The sequence below is a fragment of the Tamandua tetradactyla genome, chromosome 11, assembly GCF_023851605.1.
Source record: "Tamandua tetradactyla isolate mTamTet1 chromosome 11, mTamTet1.pri, whole genome shotgun sequence".
Taxonomy (NCBI): domain Eukaryota; kingdom Metazoa; phylum Chordata; class Mammalia; order Pilosa; family Myrmecophagidae; genus Tamandua; species Tamandua tetradactyla.
In genome coordinates this window covers 39194381-39219893 of record NC_135337.1, presented here as the reverse complement: position 1 = coordinate 39219893, position 25513 = coordinate 39194381, and the positions used below count along the sequence as shown (strand labels likewise).

Genomic DNA, 25513 nt, shown 5'->3' with positions numbered 1-25513 from the left:
CCCTTCTCTTCTGAAACACCCATGACATACATGCTTTTGCGCTTCATGCTGTCTCTCAAATTCTGGAGACACTGTTCAATTTTTCCTATTATTTTCTATATCTCTTCTCCTGACTGATTTCAATAATCCTGTCTTCTAGTTTGTTGATTGTCTCTTCTCCCTGTTCAAATTTGCTGTTTTATACCCTTGGTGTATTTTTAATCTCTATTATTGTGCCTTTCAACCACATAATTTCTGTTATGCTTCTTCTAATACTTTCAAATTCTTCTTTATCCTCACATGTTGTATTATTATCCTTAAGCTCTTCATGCATATTTTCTTCAATTCATTGAATTTATTTAGGAGATTTGTTTGGACACGTCTGATTAGATGTTCCAACTTATGACTCTCCTCTTCAAGTTTTAATTTGCTTCCTTGACTGAGCCATGTCTTCCTGTTTCTTAGTATGGCTTGTCATTTTTTGCTGATGTCTAGACATCTGATTATCTTGATGTGTTAACTCTGAAGGTTCATTTCTCCCTCTATTCTAGGGTTGGCTTTGTGCTATGGCTCTTCTTTGATGTTTGGTCTAACTTATTCTTGACCTTTAGAACAGTCTGTGTTTAACTGTTCAGATTTTCTCAGCTCTTCTTCATCTGATTCTTGCCGTGGATATGAGGTGTAATTTTTGAGATTGTACTTTTTGTAGCATTGTTTCACCTCCTGGAGAGAGCCTTCTTTTTTCCTTTTCCTTCTCCAGGAATTTTGGTCTATTCTTTCTTTTTTTCTTTTTGTGCAAACTTTTCTCCCCAGCTCTTATGAGTTGGTTTAAATGTTCTCTCCCTCTCATTGCCCTGTTTTCCTTACACTTTTCAGTTCTTGGACCCATCCTATCTTACAGCAGCTCAGTTTAACACCCCCTCCCCTCACCATCTTTTTTTTTTTTTTTTTTTCTTATGAGGCTTTTCTATTTCCAGTTTCTTCCCCATTACAGTATCCTACCCTGGGGACCCAGATGTCAATTCAGAAAGATGGGTCACTTCAGAAAAGTCCGTTTTTCCTTTTAAGTGTTCAGCCGGCTGAAACTGGATTGAGTAAAGGAATAACAGTTCTTACCAGCCTTTCTACCACAATCTGTCTTTTATTTTTACCTTTGGAGTCCCTTTTGTATCCAGCACTCCTCAATGGCTTGTGTTCCACTCTGAGTCTCTGTGGACCTGGGTCATGGTGCCTGGATATGCCTGTGATTCACTCTACAGTCTCAGTCTGTGGTGGGAGGGACCTGAATCATGCGCCTCTGTGTGGCTCGCAAGCTGTGCAGAACTGGGTGAGGGGAAGGGGAGTGGAAACTGACTGATGTCCAGGATGTAATTTCCTTTTTAAGATTTTTCTGTTTTTCAACTCAGTATTTGTGGAACTCTTCTCCATTCTCTACCATCCTCTAGAGTTTCAAGCAAGATTTGTCCTTTTATTCACTAACTCTCTAGGGAGGCTTTTCAGGGAATGTCTTATGTCACAATGTTGATGACATCACTTTTTCCATACTTTTATGACTTTAACTTAAATGTTTCAAGTTGTGACATTCTTTTCAGATGATACTAGGATATTATTTCTGCTATGAGTTAAATTTAATTTTTTATTAATCATATTCCGTTATTTTTGAGAATCCTCTTTGCATTACTTACTTCAAAAATTACTCAATCATGTTCTTAAAATGTTTGGGGTGTCACAGATGTCTGGAGATGTTTGTAACTTTAAAGATTAATTTGCCAATAGTGCAACCTTTAAAGATTAGTTTGCCAATAGTGCTATAGTTTTGAAGTTAGGGGGAGAAGATAGAATTCTATATCTACCAGATTTTCTTAGGATGTTACAAAACTCTGGTTCTGTTGAGAAAAAATACATATATTTTGCAATACGTATAACTGCATTGAGGGACTTAATTTTAAAATGGCACACATATAGGCAGATATGGAGCAAGTTCAGAATAGAAAGGTAAGAAACTAACAACTGACAATAATAGAAACTCTCAGTGGCGGAAAGGACATACTTGGGATGAATACTAGAGTTTACAATGTCAAAATGTAAATGGTATGAAGCCTAACCAATAAACCAGGTTTATGCTAAAGGACTGCTTTTCATGTGATGTGTAATAGCTGTAATCTTCTCTGTGTTTTAAAACTCATTGAATCATGCTTAAAATTCTTGGTTTAAAAATTGGTAAGTACAACATAGCTTTATAAATTCTTTAAGCATCATGTAAAACCAAAAATGAAGATTTATAAAGCACAATTTGATGGATTGTGTGGTTCTGATCTTTGTACAAGGAGTGAAGTGTCTTATTTGTCTCAATTCAGTAGGTATTGGCTACTCCACAAACATCTCATTTACTGACATTTTCTGAGGCTAACTTCCTTGAGGATATTCAATTTCTGAAACTTAATAACTAATTAGGAGTCTTTAGCCAGTCAATTACTTAAACCATCCCCTTGAAGATAGCAAAACTGAAAAAATGTACTGAAAAAGTCCCAATGAAAGTACAGGAATGTTACCAAGCTTTTCCACAGAATCAAAGCAGAAAAGGTTTAATTAACGGCACATTTTATGGATTAATTATAGAATGATCACTAGGAATTAAAACAGCACATTAATAGAGCTCTTAAAATCTAATGGAATCAAAGGAAGAGAGAGGAAATACCACAATATTTAGCACTAGTTACTCAATAATAAAAACAGACTAAACTCATAATTTTAATGTGCCAGTTAATCCTTCTTCTCAGCAGCTAATTTAATTGCCTGCTCTAAATGTCAGTGCCTATTTTGTTCGCCTGTTTTTATTTTTTGTCTTTGAAACTAGAGGTTTGCAACTTATTTGTGAAGAAAACTAATTCTATATCTACAAACAAAACTCTGGTTCTGTTGAGAAAACATACATATATTTTGCAATACGTATAACTACATTGAGGGACTTAATTTTAAAATGGCACACAGGCAGACATGGAGCAAGTTCAGAATAGAAAGGTAAGAAACTAACAACTGACAATAATAGAAACTCTCAGTGGCAGAAAGGACATACTTGGGATGAATACTAGAGTTTACAATGTCAAAATGTAACAAAAGGCAACTCACAGAACAAAAGACTAGTAAGTATGTTAATTTCTGGAAATGCCACGTTGGTAGTGTAGAATTGGAAATAGCTGTTAGCCTTTTCATTTTAGGAAATAGTATTCAGTCATTTATCAATTCATTTATCAAATATTACCTATTACACGCCAAATTCTGTTTTGGACACTGATGACCAATGTACCAGACAAAGTTTCCTACTCTACGGAAGTTCACTTTCTAGTGGAGACAGAAAAAAGGTAAGTTCAAATAGTGGCAGGTCCTATGAAGCCAACAAAACGGTATTGTGAGAGAATGACTGGGAATAATGGATGACAGAGTAATCAGGGAAGACATCACTAAAGAGATGACACTTCAACAGAGACCTGAATAGTGACATAAAGGCAATCATTCGAAGGGCAGTGAAAGAGTTTTCTAAGTAAAAGGCAAGCATATTCCAAAAGATAGAGAGAAGTCAGCATAGTGTGTAGGAGGAAAGTATTATATCGTGAGACTGGAAAGGCAAACAGGCACCAGCTCATGTAGGGTCTTGTAGACCAACGTAAAATGGATTTTACAGAATTTATTCTAAGTGCAAAAGTAATTCACAGGGAGGTTTTAAACAGGGGAGTATTATAATCTGATTTATTTAACAATATACTTCTAGTTGCTAGGTAGGGGAAAAAGTGGAAGCAATGAACAGAAGTCAAGAAATTCCGGGGGGTAGATCATGGCTATGTGGACAAGTGAAGACAATGAGAGAAATGATGGATTCAGAATAGAGTTTAGAGCTGAGAGGAATTAAACACTACTTTTAAGGAACCTGCTTTATGTTCTTTGCCTTTGTTAATTCTTTTAAATTAAAATTTTTTTTTTGTTAGAGAAGTGGTGGATTTACAGCACAATTATGCATAAAAAACAGGATTCTCATATTCCCATATAGCACCCATTTGACATTTCTTTTTTGGGGGATTATTTATTTTTCTTTTATGTAGAATCAGAGACTCTTAGAAGTGGAAAAGACTTTAAATGATCTATTTCAATCTCCAACTCAGTACATAAGTGCCAGTCCAGTAACTGAGATTGCCTTCTAGTGACAGGCGCTCACTGTCTATGGTGTTTTGACACTGTATATACCCCAGAAAATTATGTTCTTAAAGTTTATTTAGTCCTGTGGGTGTAAACCTATCCTAAGTAGGATACTTCAATTAAGGCGTGGCCCAGGGTGTGTCTTAATCCTCTTACTGGACTCTTTTATAAGTGAATGTAATTCAGACAGAGAGAAAACCATGGTAGCAACAAGCTGAAATCATAGAAACTCAGAAGAGAAGGGAGAGACCAGTAGACACCACGATGTGTCTTGCCATGTGGCAGAGGAGCCGAGGATCGCTGGCAGCCAATCTTCAGGAGGAAAGCATTGCCTAATGATGCCTTGATTTGGATATTTTTCTCAGCCTCAAAACTGCAAGATTGTAAGCTAATAAATTCCAACTGTTAAAGCCAATGCATTTCATGGTATCTGATTTAAACAGCCTCAGAAACTAAAACACAATCTTACAACATTATCTTGTTGTATAGCTCCAATTGATAGTTCATTTTTATTATATTGAGCTAAGACCTTCCTAAAAATGCATTCTTTGGTCAGTATTTACTGTGTGTTAGGATAAGTGGCAGTTGCCATGATAGGCTGGGGACCAGGTGGTATCAAAGATCATAAGTAGGGACCAGGTGGTATCAAATATACGTCATGTCCTCATAGAGTTAGCACTGTTTTTCAGGTAGGTGAGCACAGAAATTGAAAATACAATTCCATATATAAATCATTTACATTTTGTTCTCTAGAATTACTCATGTTATATCTATTCTCTCTTCCATAGACAACCTTTCAAATATTTGAAAATAACTATCATGCCCCTACAACCTAAGACTTCTCTAACTTATCAATAATTCATCAAGTATTTATTGAATGCCAACTATAAGACAGGCACTGTCTTAGTTGTTGGAGACACAGCATTCAAAAGAAACAGTAGATAGAACATCTGGGCTTATGGAGACTACATTCTGGTGAGGGGAGATATAATAAGCAAAAAACAAATATGCAGTATGTCAGGTGGTAATGAAACAGGGCAAGGAAAGATAGGGAATTTTGAGAGGATGAGGGTATTGCTATTTTTACTAGGCTAGTTAAGAAAAGCCTTTATGATAAGTGGACATTCAAGTAGAAAACTGAAGAACAGGCACCAGGCATTGTACTAGGTCCGAGTTACTTGGTGCTAGGACCAAGGGTGGCAGTGGGGTATGGCCAAAATATTAGCAAGTTCATCCTGAGCAAGTGACATTTAAATTGAAACTCAAGGTGAGTAAGAATTATTGGGATGAGGAGTACGGGAGAGAAAATGCAGGTGCAAAAGTCAGAAAGTGAGGAGAAAGCAGAGAGGGATGCGATCAGGTGAGAAAATCTGGCTAAATGACTCAGACATTTAAATTCATTTTCCCAGGGTATGGCTCTCAGATTCATTACCAGGCTGACAGAGTCCTTTTCTGAATGTGCTTAATTTTGCCCATATTGTCCTTTAGGGATTGCCTGTCTGGTGCAGATTGGACTACCAACTGCTGTATTTCTATCAACACAAGCTAAGATTGCGGTCATACTCCATTGAATACATAGTTCATCCAAGCCTCTGGCGTTGCTTTTCTCCACATGAAATGCTTGTGACATTGTTCTATGTACTCAAGGCTTTCAATCCTATAGAAGCTTATGTTTGGTCACAATACCTGGAAAGAAGGTTAAGGAGGCATTTGGAGCCAGATAAGTCTGGAAAATGTGCTAAGTTCAAGTCTCCCTACTTTCCCTTTCCCCTTTCCTCTCCTTGTGTGAACATGGCTTTACTTCATACATATGGCCTTGTTTCCTGCTATTGTACGACCGCTGAGAAAACATGAGGGCCATGTGCATCTGCTGAGAAAACATGAAGGTCACATTTCTGCAAACTGAACAAATCTATTTTAATGTCTTTGGGGATTCTTAGGCTATCTGAAATCATACAATTTTCTTTCTCCAGCTAATTAATATAACTGCAGCTTACTATTTCTGGTGTCCAAGCATATCCAATGGTGAGGACAAAAAGCTCTGCTAAAATGATGTAACTTCATTTCCCTTGCTGTCTTTAAGTTTGTTCTGTGGGTCTTCCGTACTTGGTTTCAATCTCCCTGACTCCATTCCAAGCCATGTCTATGCTCCTGGCTGTTGTTTTAATAACTTCACCTGGGAAGATTGTTCCTTTACAAAGTACCTTTAATTCTGAAGTACTGGCATCCCCAAAAATGTGGGATATAGTACCAGTATAAACCATTTAGGTCCTGAAAGTGCTATTTTACTTTTTGCCTCCCTTTTTACCATTAATGTTATCAATTGGCTGCAAAATACAACTAATGACTTGTTTCCACTTTGCTACCCTCTTCGGTGCTGCCTGGACATAGTGAGTATACACCCAAAGGAACCTGGCAGTACTCTTGTTTTGGCACTGGTGAATAAGGCTCATACTTGCTCTCTTGATGTATGACAAGGCAAATATTTCATTTTACACAATGATCTGGAAGAATGTGACCTGCAAGTTCTTAAACACACTTAGGATAATCAAGTTTCACTGTGAAATACCACATATCTTATTGTTCTGATTGACAACTATTACAATTTTATTTTTATGCCTCAAGTTTCAGAGTCATAACAGTGAACAAATCAGACAAGGTCTCTGCTTTCTTGGAGCCTAGTAACAAGTGACACTATAGCCATAAATTTAAACTTACAGTTTCACCTCTAAAGCCCTTTTCACCTCTGGGTCCCTAAAAGAAAAAAAAAAGTTACTTCAGGGTATTACTTATCAACTGTAGCTGAGGTTGCACACAGCAACATGACCATTTCTGCTTTCTTTACTATGTGGCAAGACATTTTTCGTTAATTAATATAAGTTCTAGTTTTCTATTCCTAAGTAAACCAAAGTAAAACAAAACAAAAAATAACCTGTTAATTCATTATGCTGTCTGTTTTGCTATCCCTAGCTGTACAATGAAGTGAGACTGGGATAACAAGCTATTCATTCATTTAATTAAATCAAAACAGCTGATCTGGCAATCATATGCAAAATAATTTAGAAAACAAAATGGCAGTTAAATTTGTCTAATATTTGTCTCCTTTAGGTTTTGAAAACTCCGTTTCTAAGATGGTTTTCTTTTCTTTCATCTTCTCTTTATACTCCTTTTATAGCTGTTTCACACAAATTTTGACATACTGTACATATTTTAATTCAGCTTAAAATATTTTTCTAATTTACCTTGAGACTTTCTTTTTGATGTAAGGATTATTTAAAAGTGTGTGGTTTCATTTTCAAGTGTTTGGAGATTTTCCTATTATCTTTCTGTTACTGAGTTCTAGTTAAACTTCATTATAGCCAAAGAACATACTCTGTATTATTTCAATTCTTTTAAATTTGTTAAAATTTATTTTACAACCCAAAATATGAACTATCTCAGTGAATGAACCATGTACTTATGAAAAGAATGTGCAGTCTGTTGTTGTTGGGTGGACTTAAGGCTTTTTCAACTGCTGTTAATATTTTGGTACCTACCACTATGGAAATATATATATCTATTTTGTTAGTAAAAAATTAAATGGTACCATTCATTTTTTTCTGTAACCTGAATTTATCCCTTCACAATATAATATGAATGTTCTTCCATGTCAATCAAATCACATTCCTCTAATAATTATAATAGTTACCTGGTATTTAATAAACTATGATAATATTTTTATTTAATTTCCTATAATTAGATTTTTTGTTTTTCTATTTTTGTCTTTATAAACAACATTGCTTTAACATCCTTATACTCTTTAGAATTTTTGATAAAAAAAATTCAGAAAGTTTCTCCGAATTTGCATTCACACCTGAAGAAAACAGTTTGCATATATTTCGCCTGATACATGCTATATACTATTTGCCTTTGTCAATTTTGTAAGCTAAAATACATGTTTTCCATGTTATTTGTCATTTGTATTTCTTCTTTTGATTTTTCCATCCTGTCCTCAACCCACTTTAATTTAGGGTATTAGCTTTTATTTTAAAAAAAATTTTTTTTTTTTGTATGCTGATGGCGGGGGTCACATTTCATTCTTTTTCCATATGAGTATCCCCTTATTGCAGCACCATTTGTTGAAGTTTTGTTTGTTTGGTTTTTTGTTTGTGTGTTTAGGAAGCGCATGGGCTGGGGATCAAACCCAGATCTCCTGCATGGCAGCTAAGAATTCTACCACTGAACTACCCTTGCACCCCGGGCATTAGCTTTTAAAAACTGATTTTTAAGACATCTTTACAGCACTTCTCTTTTATATTCTATCCTACCCCCAACGCAGTATTAACAACCTGGTATACAGCTTTTTCATACCTTTTTCTAACAAGATATTCACAAATACATTTATATATGCATGGGAGTTATCTGTCATGTTTTATAAAGTTGGGTTCATATTATGTACATGTCTGTGAATTATGCTTTCCACTTAAAATGCACCATGAAATAACGGCAATTCAACTGGACTAGATTTTACTAATTCTCTCTGAAAGTTACATAATATTTCATGAAATGTATACCACATTCTGCTCAGCCATTCCTCTACAGATGAGCAGTCACATGGTTTTCAGACTTTTTTTTTTTTTTTTTTTTGCCAATACAAAGATACACACTTAGTGCGCTGGTACTTTGATTTCTATGTGATAAAGTCATCAAAGTGGAACTGTTTGGTTACGGGTATATGCACTTATACTTTAACAAGTATCTTTCTGAAAGGGCTTTCATTCACGTTTCTATCAGTGATAAATGAGAGTACTGTTTTTTCTTTTGAGAAGTTAAATGTAATACTTTATTATTACTTTTATTTTCATTTCACTAGAAGTAAGATATGCATCTTTTCAAATAATTTGTTTTTCTGTGAATTACCTATTTTGACCCTGTGCTACTTTTTCTATTGAGTTTTCAATCTTTTTCATATCAATTTGTATGAACTCTTTGTACATTAGCCTGCTATATGTTGTATGCTTTGCAAATAATTTCCTTAACCTATATTAATTTATTATGGAATCTTTTTCCATACAAGTTTTAAAATTTTCAAGTACTCAAATTTTTTCTTTTCCTTTATAGTTTTCAGATTTCTTATCTTGTATAGATTTCCCCAACTCTTAAGTTAGACGTTAGTTTTCTAGATAATTTTTCTAAGGTTTTGTTGTTTCATTTTCCACATTAAAGTTTTTAAGAGTTCGTCTGGGATTTATTTTTTAAAAATTTTGGTTAAAATAGGGTTCCAATTTTATACAGCAGTAACAGGACTCAAAGTAATTCCATCTCTCTTCCCTGTCACTGGTTTAAGAATGGGCATGTAGCTGGATGCTGGTCTATTAGTCACAAGGAGAAATACAATGGGAAACTTTTGGAAAAAATTGTATTTCTCCACAGACCACTTTTTCCCTTTGGATAATAGTTATGTGGGTAGATAATAATTATGGATGTGACTCCTAAAAATTGTAGTCATCTTGCTATACCCCTGATTATGAAGCCAATGTGTGGCTGGAAGAGTAGAGATATGGAAAGAACCTGGTCTTGGATGATTGAGTCACTAAATTAATGAAATCTGAAGTCTTCCTACTTTTGGATTTCCTATAATGTATATAAATTTCCTCATTGTTAAAGCCAGTCTGATTCAGGGTTCCTATTACTTGTAACCAAAATTATCCTTATATACTATTTTTGTTATAATTAAATTCCTAGATATTCCAAGGTCCATTTCTAGGCTCTAGAGGTGTTCTATGATTGATTTGTTTATATTTTTTGTCTTACCTTATAGTTTCATTTACAATGACTCTGTAGTATAGCTTTTATTTGAAAATGCAAGCTCCCACACTCTTACTCTCTGCCACTATTTTTCTTCACAATGTTTTTGATCATTCTCAAATGCTTATTCTTTCATAATGAACTATCTATTCTCAGGAGTTTTTTCTGAGAATGGAAAAATAGAACATGGAAAAAATGTGATGTGCATGCTGAATATTGTAAGGACCTTTAAGAACTATCCATAAACAAACAGTAAGATATTTTAATTCAGCCATTTCTTCATCACATTTTCTCTGGCTAATTAATATTTCACATTTTTGACAGAGGAGAACAATTTCTCAGTAATCAGAACAGTATGTATTCCTTTGTTTGCTGAAGAACCACCCACTGAAATATGAGAATTCTCCCACTTGAAATCTCCAACTTAGACTAAATAACTCTGAGTGGTAAATGTGAAAAGTCTAGAGAAATGTTGTTATACATTTATTTTGCTTATAAATTCAGTAACTTTGGTGCTGAATTCTCTCAGTTTATTAAACAGAAGAGTTGTACTTAATACTTGAAGCATTCTATTTTTATATTTTTAAACCTTGTCTCTCTATATATATGTAACACTTTCAAATTATTCAAAATATTGATATTCAATTTAACCCTCTCTACTGTGCTTCTCTTTTGTATGTTTATTATCAGTATTGCAAAACTCAACTATAAAACTATCACCTCCCCAAACATTGTCATATTTCTCTGCTTTATTTCCTAGCCGTAGTTCTAAAAGTGCTGGTATATACTACTTGTTTGTATTTCCTCTTCAGATATAACTTGACTGAGGTGGAAGGAGCACTGGTTTTGAAGTAAGAAACATCAACTATGTAATTCATTAGTTGTATCACTTTGAATGACTAGATGAACCTTTGTATACCACATCTGTTTCCTTATCTATAAAATGGAAATAATAACATCCAGATCAAAACTTTTCTGAAAAATTTAAGAAAAGTTACTAAATATTTTTATTTACTTTCTTCTTCATTGAAATCTGTAGTCCATCTTCTACTGCAACTTATTCTCTCAAAAATCATTGTCAACTATTCCTTTCTTGAAACTTTACCTATCTAACTTTGTACTCTTCTGGCTTTCATGTTATTCCTAACAATTATTTCTTTCTTTCCTCTATGGTAGTTACTTCCTAAGACTCAAATCTTGCCTGTCTGCTTTGCTATGTTCTCTCCTTCAGTAAGAACCATTTTTATTGATTTAGTAATTGTCCCTATGCTTCAAAAACTTCTGGTTCTATTTCCTTTCTCAACTTCAGTTTTAACTTCCTATCACACTTTTACAATTTATTATATACATGATCTCCAAGATCTCTGGACCACAGAAAGAGTATATCTGTTTTTTTCCTTTGCTTCTCACATACCTAGGTTGATCCTTTGAGAACCACTTTTTGAAATAGAACTAAAGGTGAAAAAAAGAGTATGAAAATACAAAAAAAAGACCTCTACTGTGACAAACTTACAATTCTCCCTGTTGGGCCTATAATACCTTCTCTGCCAAGGGGGCCAGTATTTCCCTGTTAGGATAAAAGAAAAACAGTCAGTCTCATTTCCAGTATAATTAAAAACAAATCCAGAGAATTTCTTTTTCTTTGTGATTACAGTTATTATAAAATTTATAGTTGAATTAGCAGAAATCATAGTAATTTTAATCCACAATCTATGATACAATTCTGCATATTTTACTTTTATAATAATGCAGCATAATTTTATATATCAGGAGAGTTACAATTTCTCACAAACTGATATATCAGCATTATAATTTTTATGTAGGAATAATTTTAATAATGCCATTTTATGAATGTTTTTACATTAAAAGGACTATGTGGAATGATGAGCAAATTGGTGATTAAATGTCTTTATAGATGTTGAAGGAGCAGATGTTTGAGTGACATGCATCATAGGATACAGAGAAAGCATGGGAAAGAACCAGAGGGCATCATATGTGAATAAATTTTAGTTTTCCCACCTGTAAAACAGGAATAAAAATGTCTATCTCATAGGACCACTGTGAAGATTAAGTCTGAAAAATGCTTATTAAGTTGCAAGCTGTTAACTGATTTTGAAGACACTCTTGAATAAATGGAACTCTGGTTAACTCCTCCCAAACTAGCTATGAACCCTTTCACTTCTCAATGAATACAAAATACTCATTTTTGTTTTATTTCCCCCCAACCTCCACTTCCATTCTCACTGGCTATAAACTTCAGTCTTTCTGGTTCACACTTAACCTGCCATACATAAATAAAGATGTCTAACAGGCCTTCTCTTTTTCCAACTCCTGCCAAAGTGTAGAAAATACTATCAAATGAGTTAGTTATGATGCTATTAAGTAGCTTTAATATTAAGGTGGCATTAAATAGAGAAATTATCTGCAACTCTAAAAGTAAATCTAATGAAATCACATTTAAACACAAAGCTCTACTTTAAGTGGAGCTTTTTCTAAATTTCACATTTTTTTCTAAATGTGATATCCAAATCTCCAAGATCCATATAACATCCAGAGACTTGATTTCTTAGCCTGATTAAATGTATCCTCTAGACCCGTTTATCACTTAAAAGGACAAGAAAGCTTCAAGCTAATCAACTGAACTGTGATCTTTGAAATAATGATTTATTTTTAAAAATGGGGTGATATAAATGGACTCAGGTAAAGTAGGATCAAAGTGCAAACAATTGTCTATGTTTATCTAGATGTATCCAAAAGACATGGTGCTATGATTTTTAATGTTTGTTATCAGGTGGCTACATAAATACATCTTTGAAATGAAGAGCACTTAATCTAGATTCTCTAGTTTCAATGAATGTTATTTATTTAATCATTAAATGTTTGTTGCTAGCATATGCAGAACTAGGTACTGGGCACTTAATAATATCCATTTTATATTCTAATTCTGATTTGACTTTTGCAATGAAGTCAATCAGATGTTGATTCACATCCTGGCTTCTTCACATCCTAGCCATATATAGACTTGAGCAAATTAGATTCCAAGACTCAGTTTCTCACGTGCAAAATGGGGATAATGGCATCGTTCACAGGATTTTTTTTTTTAATGAGGATTAAATGAGTGAAAGTGCACAAATTTAATGTCAGTACCTGGTATGTAATAGTTTCTTGCTAATTATTAATGTATCAGGACTGTTAACCTGTCTCCTAAAATGACTTAATCAACAAATAGCTACACTTAATAAATAAGTATTTGTGAGTTAGTTACCAGAACTTTCCTATTGGTAAGTTGATAAAATTTCTTGACATGCAAAGCAGTATAAGCCCAGATCCTGGTCGAGTGAAACAGAACACTTGGGGAGATCCCGCTTAGGACAGGTGCTAGGCAGGCAGCCAACATCTCTTTGACAATATCAAGAAAGGACTTAACGGAGAACTAAATAAAACATGAACGAATGGATTTAATTACTGGGAGAATGATATCAATATGAACTTAAGTGTACTATTTACTATAGAGAAACCTACCCATAATATAATCCACCTGTGGAAATCAAGAACTGGACTATATACAGAAACTCCAACTTTCACAGTTCTTCAGAAGTCATAAAAATAACTAATAGATTTACACATAAAGAAATGTTGAGAAGGGTCTTTAAACAACACTTCCTATGACAACACTGCTCTTTGTATTACTGAAAATAAGTTATATAAGAGTTAGCCAAGAGGTGTAGGATCATAAATTTTGACTTTTCATTTAATATTTTGTACATGACAATGGTTTTCAGCTGTAAAGTTTTTCCTCATAATTCCTTTCTCCTGAGGTGACTTATTTATATTCTCTACAGTTTGCAACTCCAGGCACTAGACTGCTAAACTGCTATTTGAAATTCTTCAGACCTCATCTTTGCAACTCTTTAAACAGCTTTCTCTTGGGATACCTACCCTCTAGCTAGAAAAACAACAGCCATCAGGAAGTATTTTTCAAAGTGTGGTCTGAGGAGGTCTGGTAATAGGCAAGCCTCCTCCAGGTGGAGCATGGAGGTGGTCTCAGGTGTATTAATGCTCATAACATGAAACTATTTTATGTTTTTATTCCAGTTATGAGTTAATAAATACATTATACAGTCTTCACAGAAGTTCCGATTTTTTTTTTTTAATTAAAAACTGAGAAACTATGGGGTGGGTGGCCTAGGGGTTTTTTTTGCACAAATTAATATATGAACTGAAAAAGGTTGAGAACCTCTGCATGTGTTCTAATGAGCATCTACCTTAAAATTTATGTGCTTATGTTATTAATTTGAAGTATATTATTTTAGCATTCTTAACCTGAGTTCTATAATAAACAAAGAACCACAATTTCTGGGTAGGTAAAATATCTTTATACTTACTCGCTGTCCAATAGGACCTTTAGGACCTGACAGACCAACCATGCCAGCATCTCCCTCAGGACCCTAGAAATACAATAAAACACAGAAGTCAAAAATTCATCTCTACATGAAAAATTTTACAAATGAAATAATCTTGTACCAATCTACCAAGAACCAGCTCTTAAAAAGTCAAATGTGATAGTTAATTTAATGCATACTGAAATAATTTAGGGGGAAATGTACTAAGATGCAATTTACTTGGAAGTGCACTAAAAATGAAGAGGAGGTAGGAACGGATAGGTACATGATAAAGTAGAGTAAAATGTTAATGGTAGAATTTAGGTAATAGGTATATGGGTGTTCACTATAAAATTCTCTCAGTTTTTTTGGTTTGCTTGAAAATGTTTGGAAAAAAATAATGAGAAGGCTCAAAAGCAAATTATATAATGAAATTGCTAGGTCAATGTATAGCTACATAAGTTTTAAAATTAACATTCAAAAATCAAATATATAACTAACTATACAGCTTTATGCAACTAAAATTTTGTAGATTAAAAAAAATAAAAGCTTAGGTCAAGTTACTAAATATTATATTTAAACATTTCTCTTTTTTTTTCTAGATAGGTTGAAGATTAGCAGAAAACATGTACACATACTTTAGGGCCTGGGAATCCCTGGAAACCTCTCAAACCTTGAACACCATGTTCTCCCTGCAATATGAACAGACACAATAATCACTGTTGTGCAACAGCAGCCTGATCCGTAGAATAAATATTTGGGGAGTTTCTGAGTTGGAACATACAGGCTGCCCTTTCAGGCCAGTCTTTCCACATGGTCCTTGATCACCCTGTGCTCCTCGGTGACCTCTTTTACCTCGCATCCCAGGTTGACCAGGTAGCCCTTGTTCACCCTATGCACAGAGAAAAGAAAGGTGATCCTAACTTTAGAACCAAAACAATATCTTGGCTTTTAAATGAAACCCAAAATGGGTTTATCCTTAGGCATACTACAAGGCACTGGGGAAATCAAATTCTGCATTATCATCCTCTCCACCAATATTTTCCACACAAGTAATATTTGATTATAATGAACAAGAAGGGAAGGGAGACTTAGAAACCTAGGAGGAGGGTAGTAAGCCTACAGAAAGGATGGTGAGAGTGTGGTGTGTGTGGGTGTGTTTACATGTGTTAATATTAGTTTGCTGTTTTTTCCCTGCTATGCAGAGAAAATTCAGTTATCTGATACCAGAAATAGAGCAGGGCTTCCTGAAGTGTGAATCTTGTTTTTTGCCACAATGATTTTTTCAAATAAGAAATTTCCATCATCTGTTTCCCACAGTTCCTCTGATAAAAACCGTTATTTTCATTTTTTATCCCCTAAAAGTTCACATCAATGATATGCATAATTACTATTATTTTACTTTTAAAAGTCAAGGTTTTTTCATTTACTTTTATTTTTGCTTTTGAAACGAGAGAATATTTTTTTTTACACCATTTCTAATAGTAAACTTAGGAATCAGATGGAGTTTAGAGGTAGGTTAATGAAAGATAATGTTTCTAATACTTGGGCCAAATGCTCTTTAAAATTAGTAATTTATCTTTCACTGATTTGACATAAAGTTGTAACTCTGGCACTTGATAAATACAGATCCTTTTTTTATTGCAGAAACTTCATACTAAAGAGGTAGGGGTCTTTCTGACATTTTTTCCTCCTTAGCTTTAGCATTTGCTCAGCTGCCTTGGGTTTTAGTGGAAAGTGACATTCATGGTATAAATATTAACAGAAGGCTCAAATTGGAAATAGTAAGTAGCTGATTCATCATTTTCAGTTGACCCATATGGGTTAAAATACCTAAAATTCTGTAGAAGTGGAACTATCAAATTAAAGGGCAGTAATGATGAGGATGCCAATGTCTAGGCTTTTATGAAATAGCTTTAGGAATTGGATTGATCTCTGCTATTGTGTGGGTCAATAATGCATTGATATATTTCTAAGAGAGCCCTTGTTGGGAAAATCTATTGACATGTGACAATACTCCATGCATGGAATGCTGATGCAAAACTTAATTGCTCTCATTGATTCTAAGAAATCATCTGTACTGTTATCAGATTTATTAATTGATTGGTTAGGTTGAGACATAGAGATCTAGAAAGCATATCTGAGAAAGTACACATCTGGAAGTAAATAAGATTTCTCTGTTTTGGAGGAGAAGGTAGATAACAGTGAGAAAAGAATCAAGATGAATCAAAAATAGCATTTTTTAAAGCATTGCCAGTCCTGGGTTAATGAGCTGTTTTGGCAAATTACAAGCTTTGTGGTTATCACAGGAGATGGATATGTCAAGGTCACATACTTTCCTTTTTATCTAATGTGTTTTTACTCTAAGCCAAATTTTATTGAAAGCTATTAATTTTAACATCTTGTGATCTAGCTTTTAAACCCAGGACCAGTAAGGGTGGCCAGTGCTGTGTTCATCCATCAGAACAAAGTGATAAAGTACCTTTGGGCCTAGAAATCCTGGGCTTCCTGGCAGGCCTGATAAGCCCTTGGCTCCTTGTGGACCTGGAGAACCAGTTAGTCCTGTTCTTCCTGGGCTGCCTCTGATGCCCTAAAGAAAAAAAAATAAGAAATGAAAACTGCAGCAGCTACTAGAAGATCTATGAGAGGCTCAGTTAGGGTTTGGTGGGCTGGTATTTTGAAAAACTGTGTGTCAAAACACTGCTCAGGTTTGGGAGTTATCCTGTGCTTTTTCTAAATAAGTGAAATGTGCAAATAATTTTGTGAGGACACTTTTACGCACCTGAAATACTTGATTATAGTTAAAGCAACGATCTCAGGTTTTTAAAATAAATACACTGAGGCAGTGCATAGTCCAGCAGTAGCTTCTGACTTACGGTGTAGCCTAAGTATGAAGCCTACTTGTTGTAGTCTACTTTTCTGTTTTATACTCTGGTGTCCATGACAAATTTTTTAACTACTTAATGTCTCTATTCTATTCCTCAACCACAAGTATTCCAGAAAATTTACTATAAATAATGACTGGAAATAAGCTTAATCAAACAATATTTCCTTAAAACCAAGTCCTAGAACAAGATCTGGCAAATTATAGCCATAAGCTAAATCTAGCTGGTCACCTGTTTTTGTACAGCTTATGAGCTAAGAATAGCTTTTTATGTTTTTAAATGGTTAAACAAAACCAAAATAAGACTATTTCATGACATGTGGAAATGGTATGAAATTAAAATTTCAGTCTATATATATACTGGAATACAGCCATGCTCATTCATTCACACAATGTCTATTACGACAGAATTGAGTAGTGGTGACAGATACCTTATGTGGCTTTCTCATCATTTTGCACTGCTGCTTGTTGCACTACATTTTGCAGTAATACAGTTATAACTCGATAGTGTTTTGAATGGCACATATATCATCTTAAACTTTATTTTACTTGTTTTATTACCAAGGCATATTCATTATGTCAAAACAGAAAAGAAGAAAAAAGTAGACGTAGACTGTCGTACTTTTAGCATATAGTGGTATGTGGATTATTTTGTCATCAAATTATTATCTTGTGTTTATTATACAATGACATTATAGTTGTACTAAGAAAATACAATATACATCAACATTACCAGACCAAGCACTTACCACAATATTTTTACTTCACTGGAATACAAGTTAGATAACTTAGAAAATTTAAACGGAGTATCTAATCACAGTAGAATTTCTTTGCAAAAAAATGAAAACAAAGCTGCAACTAAAGTAAGTTTCTAAACCAAAGTAGTCCAGCAAGGAAAATTGTTTTCTGTTATAACTCAGTACAATGAAAACTTTTTCTGGAGCTGTGATGTCAAGTTGTTCTATAAACTTCCCACCCCGTCAAAAATTAAAACAAGAAGTGAAATCTCAGACCCACACAAATTTGCAGTGGATATATTTTCCAAGCTCTAACAGTTCCAGCAGTGTTTTTTGGACCTTGATGCAAGAAATCTCTATGCTTCAAAATCCATTTAATTGCAATTGAAAAGCTCCCACCTAATTTTGAATTGGAAATGACTAATCTGCAATATAATAAAATGCTAAGAAGTAAGTATCAAGAGAAGAATCTAACAGAATGCTATAAATGCCTTCCAAGAAATGAATATATTCTATTAAAATCATATGCTCCTAAATTAGTGTTAGGCAGTACCTATCTGTGTGAAAAGAATTTCCAAACATGAAATGTGTAAATATTACAGATCACCTTTAACAGACGAACAGATTTTGATGACAGTGAACACTAACTCTTAACATTGCTAAATGTTATCCCCTCAAAGAGAATTCCTTTCTTCTCACTAGCAGACCTGTATTACAAAGAATGATAGTCAATTATTATATTTTGAATTTTTCAATAAAAATTTTGTGGAAATTTACTTTCTCTCATTATATAAGTCCCTACATAATATTCTTGATTTTGTCCCTTGCCCTACAAAACTTAAAATATTTATTATTTGACTGTTTACAGAAAAAGCTTGTTGATTACAGTTTTAGGAGATGATTCCTAAGATACTAAATTGTATTGTGCAATTGTTCTTCCATACATTCAATAAATATTTATTGACTATCATAGGTATAAGGACTGTACCATGTGAAGTGCTGAGGGGAACACAAATACAAATAAAATATGATTCTTGATTTCAAGAAGCTTAAAATTATGTGAAAAAGATAGAATGTAATATATAAATAATTATAATGAAGGTGATTATATAAATAAGTATAATATTTTAAAAATGTCAGATGAGAAGAGAGTTATAAAGTAAATACTAAAGAAGTGAGTTACTTCCGTTTCTAAACAGAAAAGGAATCACTGAGGAGGTAACAGCAGAACTGGATCACAAGATAAAGAGATTACCCTTTAAATGACAAAGTCAATCTTGAATTCAATACTAAAGCACTTTTCCTTTTTTTTTTTTAAATAATATTACGTCCTCCAAGTTGTGTCATTACATATCTTTTTATTCTTTTATGGTAAAAAAAATTCAATATTCTTTAAAGATTACCCTTTTAAGCAGATTTTCTTCAAACCCATAAAATTGATTTAAATGAATAAAAATTTATTTTATATCTACTAGGTGGCATGCACTGCTGAGTGTTTATAGGGAGCTACCTATTTCCCTTAGCTTGACCTTTAAAGCCTTTTTTGTCTAACCTATCTCAACCATTTTATTTACCACCATATCTCAGAATTCAGTGGCTCTGAATTCTGGATCCACCTTCCAATCCAACATTACTGTCATCAGAAGTATATTTCATAAGAAACACTGGTGAGCAAGATCCTCCCAAGAAGCACCATTACCTTAAGGATTAAAATGAATATCTTAATCGGCATTGAAGATCTGATCTAACCTATTTTGGCCATTTTGAACACCTCAAAAGGAGCTCTATACTCTCCTGTCTCTGTATTTTTACTTATAATGTGCTCAGTATCCTCTCTCTTCTTTGTTTTTTGCTTTAAAGATCACATCTAAATTCTGCCTCTCCTAAGCAAGCTTTCAAGATTTCTCTAGACTCTTTAGACTTTTGTTTTACTTTGAGTACAATATTTACCATATTTTGTGTTATATGATGCTTAATTTATAAACTACTTTTCTCTCCCATAAGATTATAAGTTTCTTGAGGCTGATTGTGTTATTCATTCAAATATGTATTTATTTTCCACTGTGTATTAAGTACTTCCCTAGGTACTAGGGATTCAATGGTGAATAAGATAAGGCCCTCAAGGGAGCTTACAGAAGGCTCTACCACTAAAACACAGTTTGAGAACCAATGGTTTAGACTAACCAACATTAGTCTAATTACCAATGTTCATTTTGCAGTTCATTAAATATAGGCCCATGAAGATGGAGCAATGCATATTTACACAAGAAGTATGAAATTGAAGAGCCACTGATTATAAAATTTGTGCAGAGGCAAGACATTATAGTGATGGGGAAGGTAGAAATTCTGCTTCTTTAGAAATGTGTTATATCCTCAGGGCAGATCATCTGATAAATTATTGATTTTCATTTTTAATTGAGGAAGCTGGAGGATTAATATTTGATTCTTAATTTTGACCAGTAGGAAGAAAAGACTGGCAGAATGGAATGTAATGATGTAATAGGCATTTACTATATTTCTGAGGAGATTCAATCCTGCTGAAGAAGATTAGGAAGACAAATATGATATATATGATGCTATATATAGATAAGTAATATAGTAACCTATAAGACATAAAGTAAATAAAGCATATAAATATTTCTTTTTATGGGTGAACATAAACAGAGAAGGACTGAAGGACCATGTACACAAAAAATATTCACGAGGCACTAAATATTCATGATATAGTAAAATTCATGAGGCATATAAGGCTCTCAATATCCCTTAGATTTTAAATAGGCCACCCTCTGGTAGCAATAATTCTGGCTCCATATATTCTCTGCCATATAAAATCCATAGCTGTTCATCAGAATAATTGTCAAGCTACAGCTGTGGCCAGGTATACTTGTCTAGGTATCTCTTTTTTAAAGTGTGAGTCATTGTGCCTTGGCATGTTCTACTTTTAGGTCTCTTTGCTCCAAACTTAACTCCATTCCAATAAACTGCACCATCACTGGGGAAGGCTGTTGCAAGAGACGAGATGGAGAGAAAGAGACATATCCACATTGTGTAACTTAGGATTCAAGTGGTATGGTTCTCTATCCACCTTACTTGCACTTCATCCTAAATATGTTAACGTACCTCTCTTTCATCCTGTTTCTCAGTATGTGTTTTATATTGATTTAATTTAGAGGTTTGTTCCATACCTCTGGGATAGTTTGTCTGAATGTGTATTTTCCACATGAGTGCTGAGAATCCTGGATGAGATGAGTGCCATTATAGAGCTCATCAATGCAAAGGAAAGGAAAGCCAATCAGATATCACCTGAGATTTTGTGTATCAAATTTCAAAAACATTTGGAGAAGACACAGATATTATACCAATGGCCAGGACTCTAGTGGCAATATGACTACAGAGAAGGGAAATTTTTTTAAAGCAAAATTTTGATGAATAGCCTTCCTCCTCCAATAAAAACAGGTTAAAAAACAAAAAAAGACCTATAGAAACCAGTGGTTTGCAGGGAAAACAGATTTTAAAGGATAATTTGTGAAAGACAGAAGGAAGAGCATGTAAGTAAGGTGAAAAAACCAAAAGTCTTACATCAACAAAGTAACTTCAGAGTTAAACTAGGTGAAAAGTTAAGTTGCTGAATTTAGATTAATTTGAGAATTTAACCAAAAACTGCAGTTGTTTGTCTTCCAAGGCAGTGAGAACCCCATCTCTGGATATATTACAGATGTGATGGATGTTGCAAAGAGATGATATGCATCATGTGGCAGATTGCCCTAGATGATTTTAAGATACATTGTGATTCCATTATTCTAAAATAGTATCACTTCATTTGCAATTCTAGGCAATTTTTAAGATCTTTATTCTCCAACAGAAAAAGAATGCATCTTCACGGTGCTTTATGGACAATGGACATTCAGGTACTACTGAATACTCCTGAAGTCAAAAGGAATTAATGGATGAGAATAAGTAATAAGGACAGTAAGACTAGTCCTTTGAGTTAACTGCATACTAGAAACTTTATTTTACTTGCAGTACTATCAGACATTTAATCCAACACAATGAATATGTTCCAAGTTATTTACTGTTCAAGCTGGTTTCTTATAACTGAGAGAAATTTGAGAATAGTAGCAGAGTGTTCTGTACAAAGTTCCAAACAATGTTTCATACAAGTAGAGAACAAACATTTCTGATTATGAATACACAGATGGATGATTAATTCTGCTTTCAAGAGAAACAGATGCTAATCCCTAGGCATTACTTCCAATGTCTTCTAAATGATTTGCTTAAAACCAATCAACAAAGAGTAAGTCATTCTGAGGAAATTTTAGAAAACAAATAAGACCACTATTATTATTAATTTGTTCAGAGATACTGAACTAATGAACAGTTAACCTGGGTCTTTAATAAGTTAATATTATTGTAAGTGGTAAGAATGCATGAGCTCTTAAGGTCAGAGACCTCCACTATTCTTAGAGATGAGCCATTCTCCTTGCTGAAAATGCTTTTGACCACTACAGGGAAAGTGCCATCAATTTTGACAGTCCTGAAACTGAAGACTGCCTAGGCTTTGGACTTCAAGGAAAGAAGTACTTGGATCAGTAATAATAACCATGAGTTACTTTTTATTGAATGCCTTCTATCTGTATGAAATCGTACTAGGCCTTATAGCTGTACTATTTTATTTACTCTGAAGGAAAGAAGAGGGAGTTCTCTATGTGAAAAGGAAGGTCTGCCCTCATTTTGAAACTAAATGGAAGGATCAGGGAAGGAAAATTCAGCTATCTATATTCACAAATGCCAAAAGATGAAAGCAACCCAAGTGCTCATCAACAGATGACTGGATAAACACAATGTGATATATACATACCATGGAGTACTATTCATCTGTAAAAAGGAATGAAGTATAGATACAGTGGACAACATGAATAAGCCCTGAAGACATCACATTGTGTGAAATAAGTCAGACACAAAAGGAAAAATACTGTATGATCTCACTGATGTGATATACTAAGATTGAGCAAATTCATAGAGTCAGAAATTGGAGTACAGGTTACCAGGGGCTGGGGTGGGGGTAGGGCCTGGAGAGCTAATGTTTAATTGATGCAGAATTTCTGTTTGGGGTGATGGAAAGGCTTTGGCAATGGATGGTGGTTAAGGGAACACACAATTGTGAATGTGACAGACATCACTGAATTGCATGTTTCTTGTGGTTAAAAGGGGGAAATTTTAGGTTGTATATAAGTTACTAGAATAAAACTTACAAAAAAACAGGCCTGTACAAGACAAACAGTGAAGTCTAATTATTAAGTACGGACTATAGTTAATAATGTAATTCTAAAAATATTACCTTGTAACAAAGGTACCACACTAATGCAAATTAACTAGTGTTAATAAGAGGGAAAACTATGTGTGTGAGTGGGTATCAATGGGAACTCTGTATTTTCTGCATGATTTTTCTATAAACCTACAACTTCTCTAACAAAAAATTACCTTGGTGAAATTATAAATATTTGTAATGTTAATTTCATTGATTTCTCAACCAAAGAATATAAATTTTAAAAGACCTAACTTCAAACTAGTTGATGCTTTTCTTTAAAATACTACCTTGAAAATTTTCTAAGGAAAGAGATTTTGCTTTCCCTACTGCCAAGCCCCTGTATGTATACAGCACTATGTTACGTAGTATGAGAAAATAGTAATAGAAATTAATTTATTTTCCATAGTACAAACAAAATAAATATGATGCCTTGAAATTGTCTTTGCATTATTAGGCATCTTAAGTACTGCATTTTTAAAGGCAGCAAACCAAAGAATTATAAAAGCAATGCCTTGCTTCCTTTACTTCAAGCAACTAAAAACACTTCTATTTAACTAGGAATTTACATTTTATTTGGTTAACTAAATATACCACTCCTTGGAAAGAACTGGCTGTTTAAAAATGTATGCTAGTAATTATTAGGTGCTTATATGCAAGACTACATTATACATACATAATGTAGCATTCATAACATTTTCCAACAGACCAATCATAAGTAACATGGCCAACTGCTTTAAATAAGATTTTTTAATGAACTATATAAAAAGCTAGAAGGTAACTTTAGTTTTGAATTCCTAAGCATATTAAAGTTCATGGGACTGGCAGCTGGATTGAGACAAGTCTTAGAGGATGGAAGAAAGGTCTGCTTGACTTAGGTACTTTTCCAAGAGTACAGAAAACTAACCTCTTGCTCAACCTTAAAAAGTACAGGCATGTCAACACTGTTTTAGCTCACAGAAACTATTCACACATTTTCCTATTAAAATAATTGGTGGTTTATCAATTCTGCAAAATGGTTAAAAAATGCCATTTTAATACTGGACAAAATAAAGGAAACCTATGAAAGCTCCTTTATTCAAGTCTCAATATACATTCATAGTACTAATTAGAACTAAAAGAAGATATTTTCTCTATACTTTGATTCTTATGCATGTCTAGGTTCACAGCACTAAGATGAAAAACTGTCTATCCTTTTATTTAAAAAAATAAATACTTTACATGATTATTCTCACTGTATCTTATTTGACATTCCAAAAACTCTGTGAACATACCAAACTCTTCCCTGATTGCAGGATTTCTTCTATGTGCATGCTCTTCCCAGTATAAACGGCTCAGCCTTACTTTCAGTCCTCAACTTAAGTATAACTTCCAAAATGAGGCCTCTCCAGTCTACTTCATCTATACCCTATCTTTTCCATTATGCTCTATCTCACAACCCTATTTCATTCCAAGCATTTACCACATTTAGAATGATCTTCTTTCCTTCCTTTCCTCCTTACCTCCCTCCTTCCTCTTTCTTTCCTTTTTCTGTTTCTCTCTTTCCTTCCTTCCTCCCTCCCTCCTCTCTCTCTCTCTTTCTTGTCTATTACCCAATTATTAGAGTGATCTTTATGAACAAACAATGGTCAAATGTCAGCAATTTCTTGTGATTCAAATCAATAAAATATATGTACCATGAGGGGAGTTCCTTACCCATCTAGTTCATTGCCATATTCCCTGACTCCTGGCTCATATTAGGCACTAAACACATACTCTTTTGAATGAATGAATGTTGGCTTACCCATGAATGTTTGCTATTATGGAGAGATAATAATCATCAATAAATGCATGCACTGCCTGCAAAGGATTTACAGTCAACATCTCATTTGATTCTCATAGAAAGTATATGAATTAGGTGTTGTATTCATTTTATAGATAATGTGTAAGACTTTAAGCAGCTAATACATTTTAATTTTAAACCCAAGTCTCCAAAGTCACATACTTACAATGCAAAGTACATTTATTCCTCGAATATTTATTGATCTCTTCTTATGGGCCTGGCACTGTGCTAGGTGCTGGGGATACAATGGTGAATAAAACATGGCTCTTAAGTTTACATTCTTTGGGAGAAGAAAGACATGAAGACAAGTAATTATATCCATATGATCCATGCTCTGATGGAGGCAGTACACTAGATATACAGAAGTTCAGAGGAGGCATGCTTAATTATAACTGGAGAGTACAAGGGAGGGTGCATGAAGGAGGT

The 25513-nt window shown here is 34.0% G+C and overlaps 1 protein-coding gene across 1 annotated transcript in view; it reads right to left on the bottom strand.

The window, feature by feature from the left end:
- COL24A1 (collagen type XXIV alpha 1 chain) overlaps positions 1-25513 on the bottom strand; it is a 427584-nt gene that overhangs the window by 32707 nt on the left and 369364 nt on the right. The window contains exons 49-54 of the mRNA XM_077119355.1: positions 16822-16929; positions 15124-15231; positions 14978-15031; positions 14343-14405; positions 11471-11524; positions 6889-6924 (exon numbers count right to left, since the gene is read on the bottom strand). Coding sequence (XP_076975470.1) covers positions 6889-6924; positions 11471-11524; positions 14343-14405; positions 14978-15031; positions 15124-15231; positions 16822-16929 — 423 coding nt within the window. The remainder of the gene's footprint in view (positions 1-6888; positions 6925-11470; positions 11525-14342; positions 14406-14977; positions 15032-15123; positions 15232-16821; positions 16930-25513) is intronic.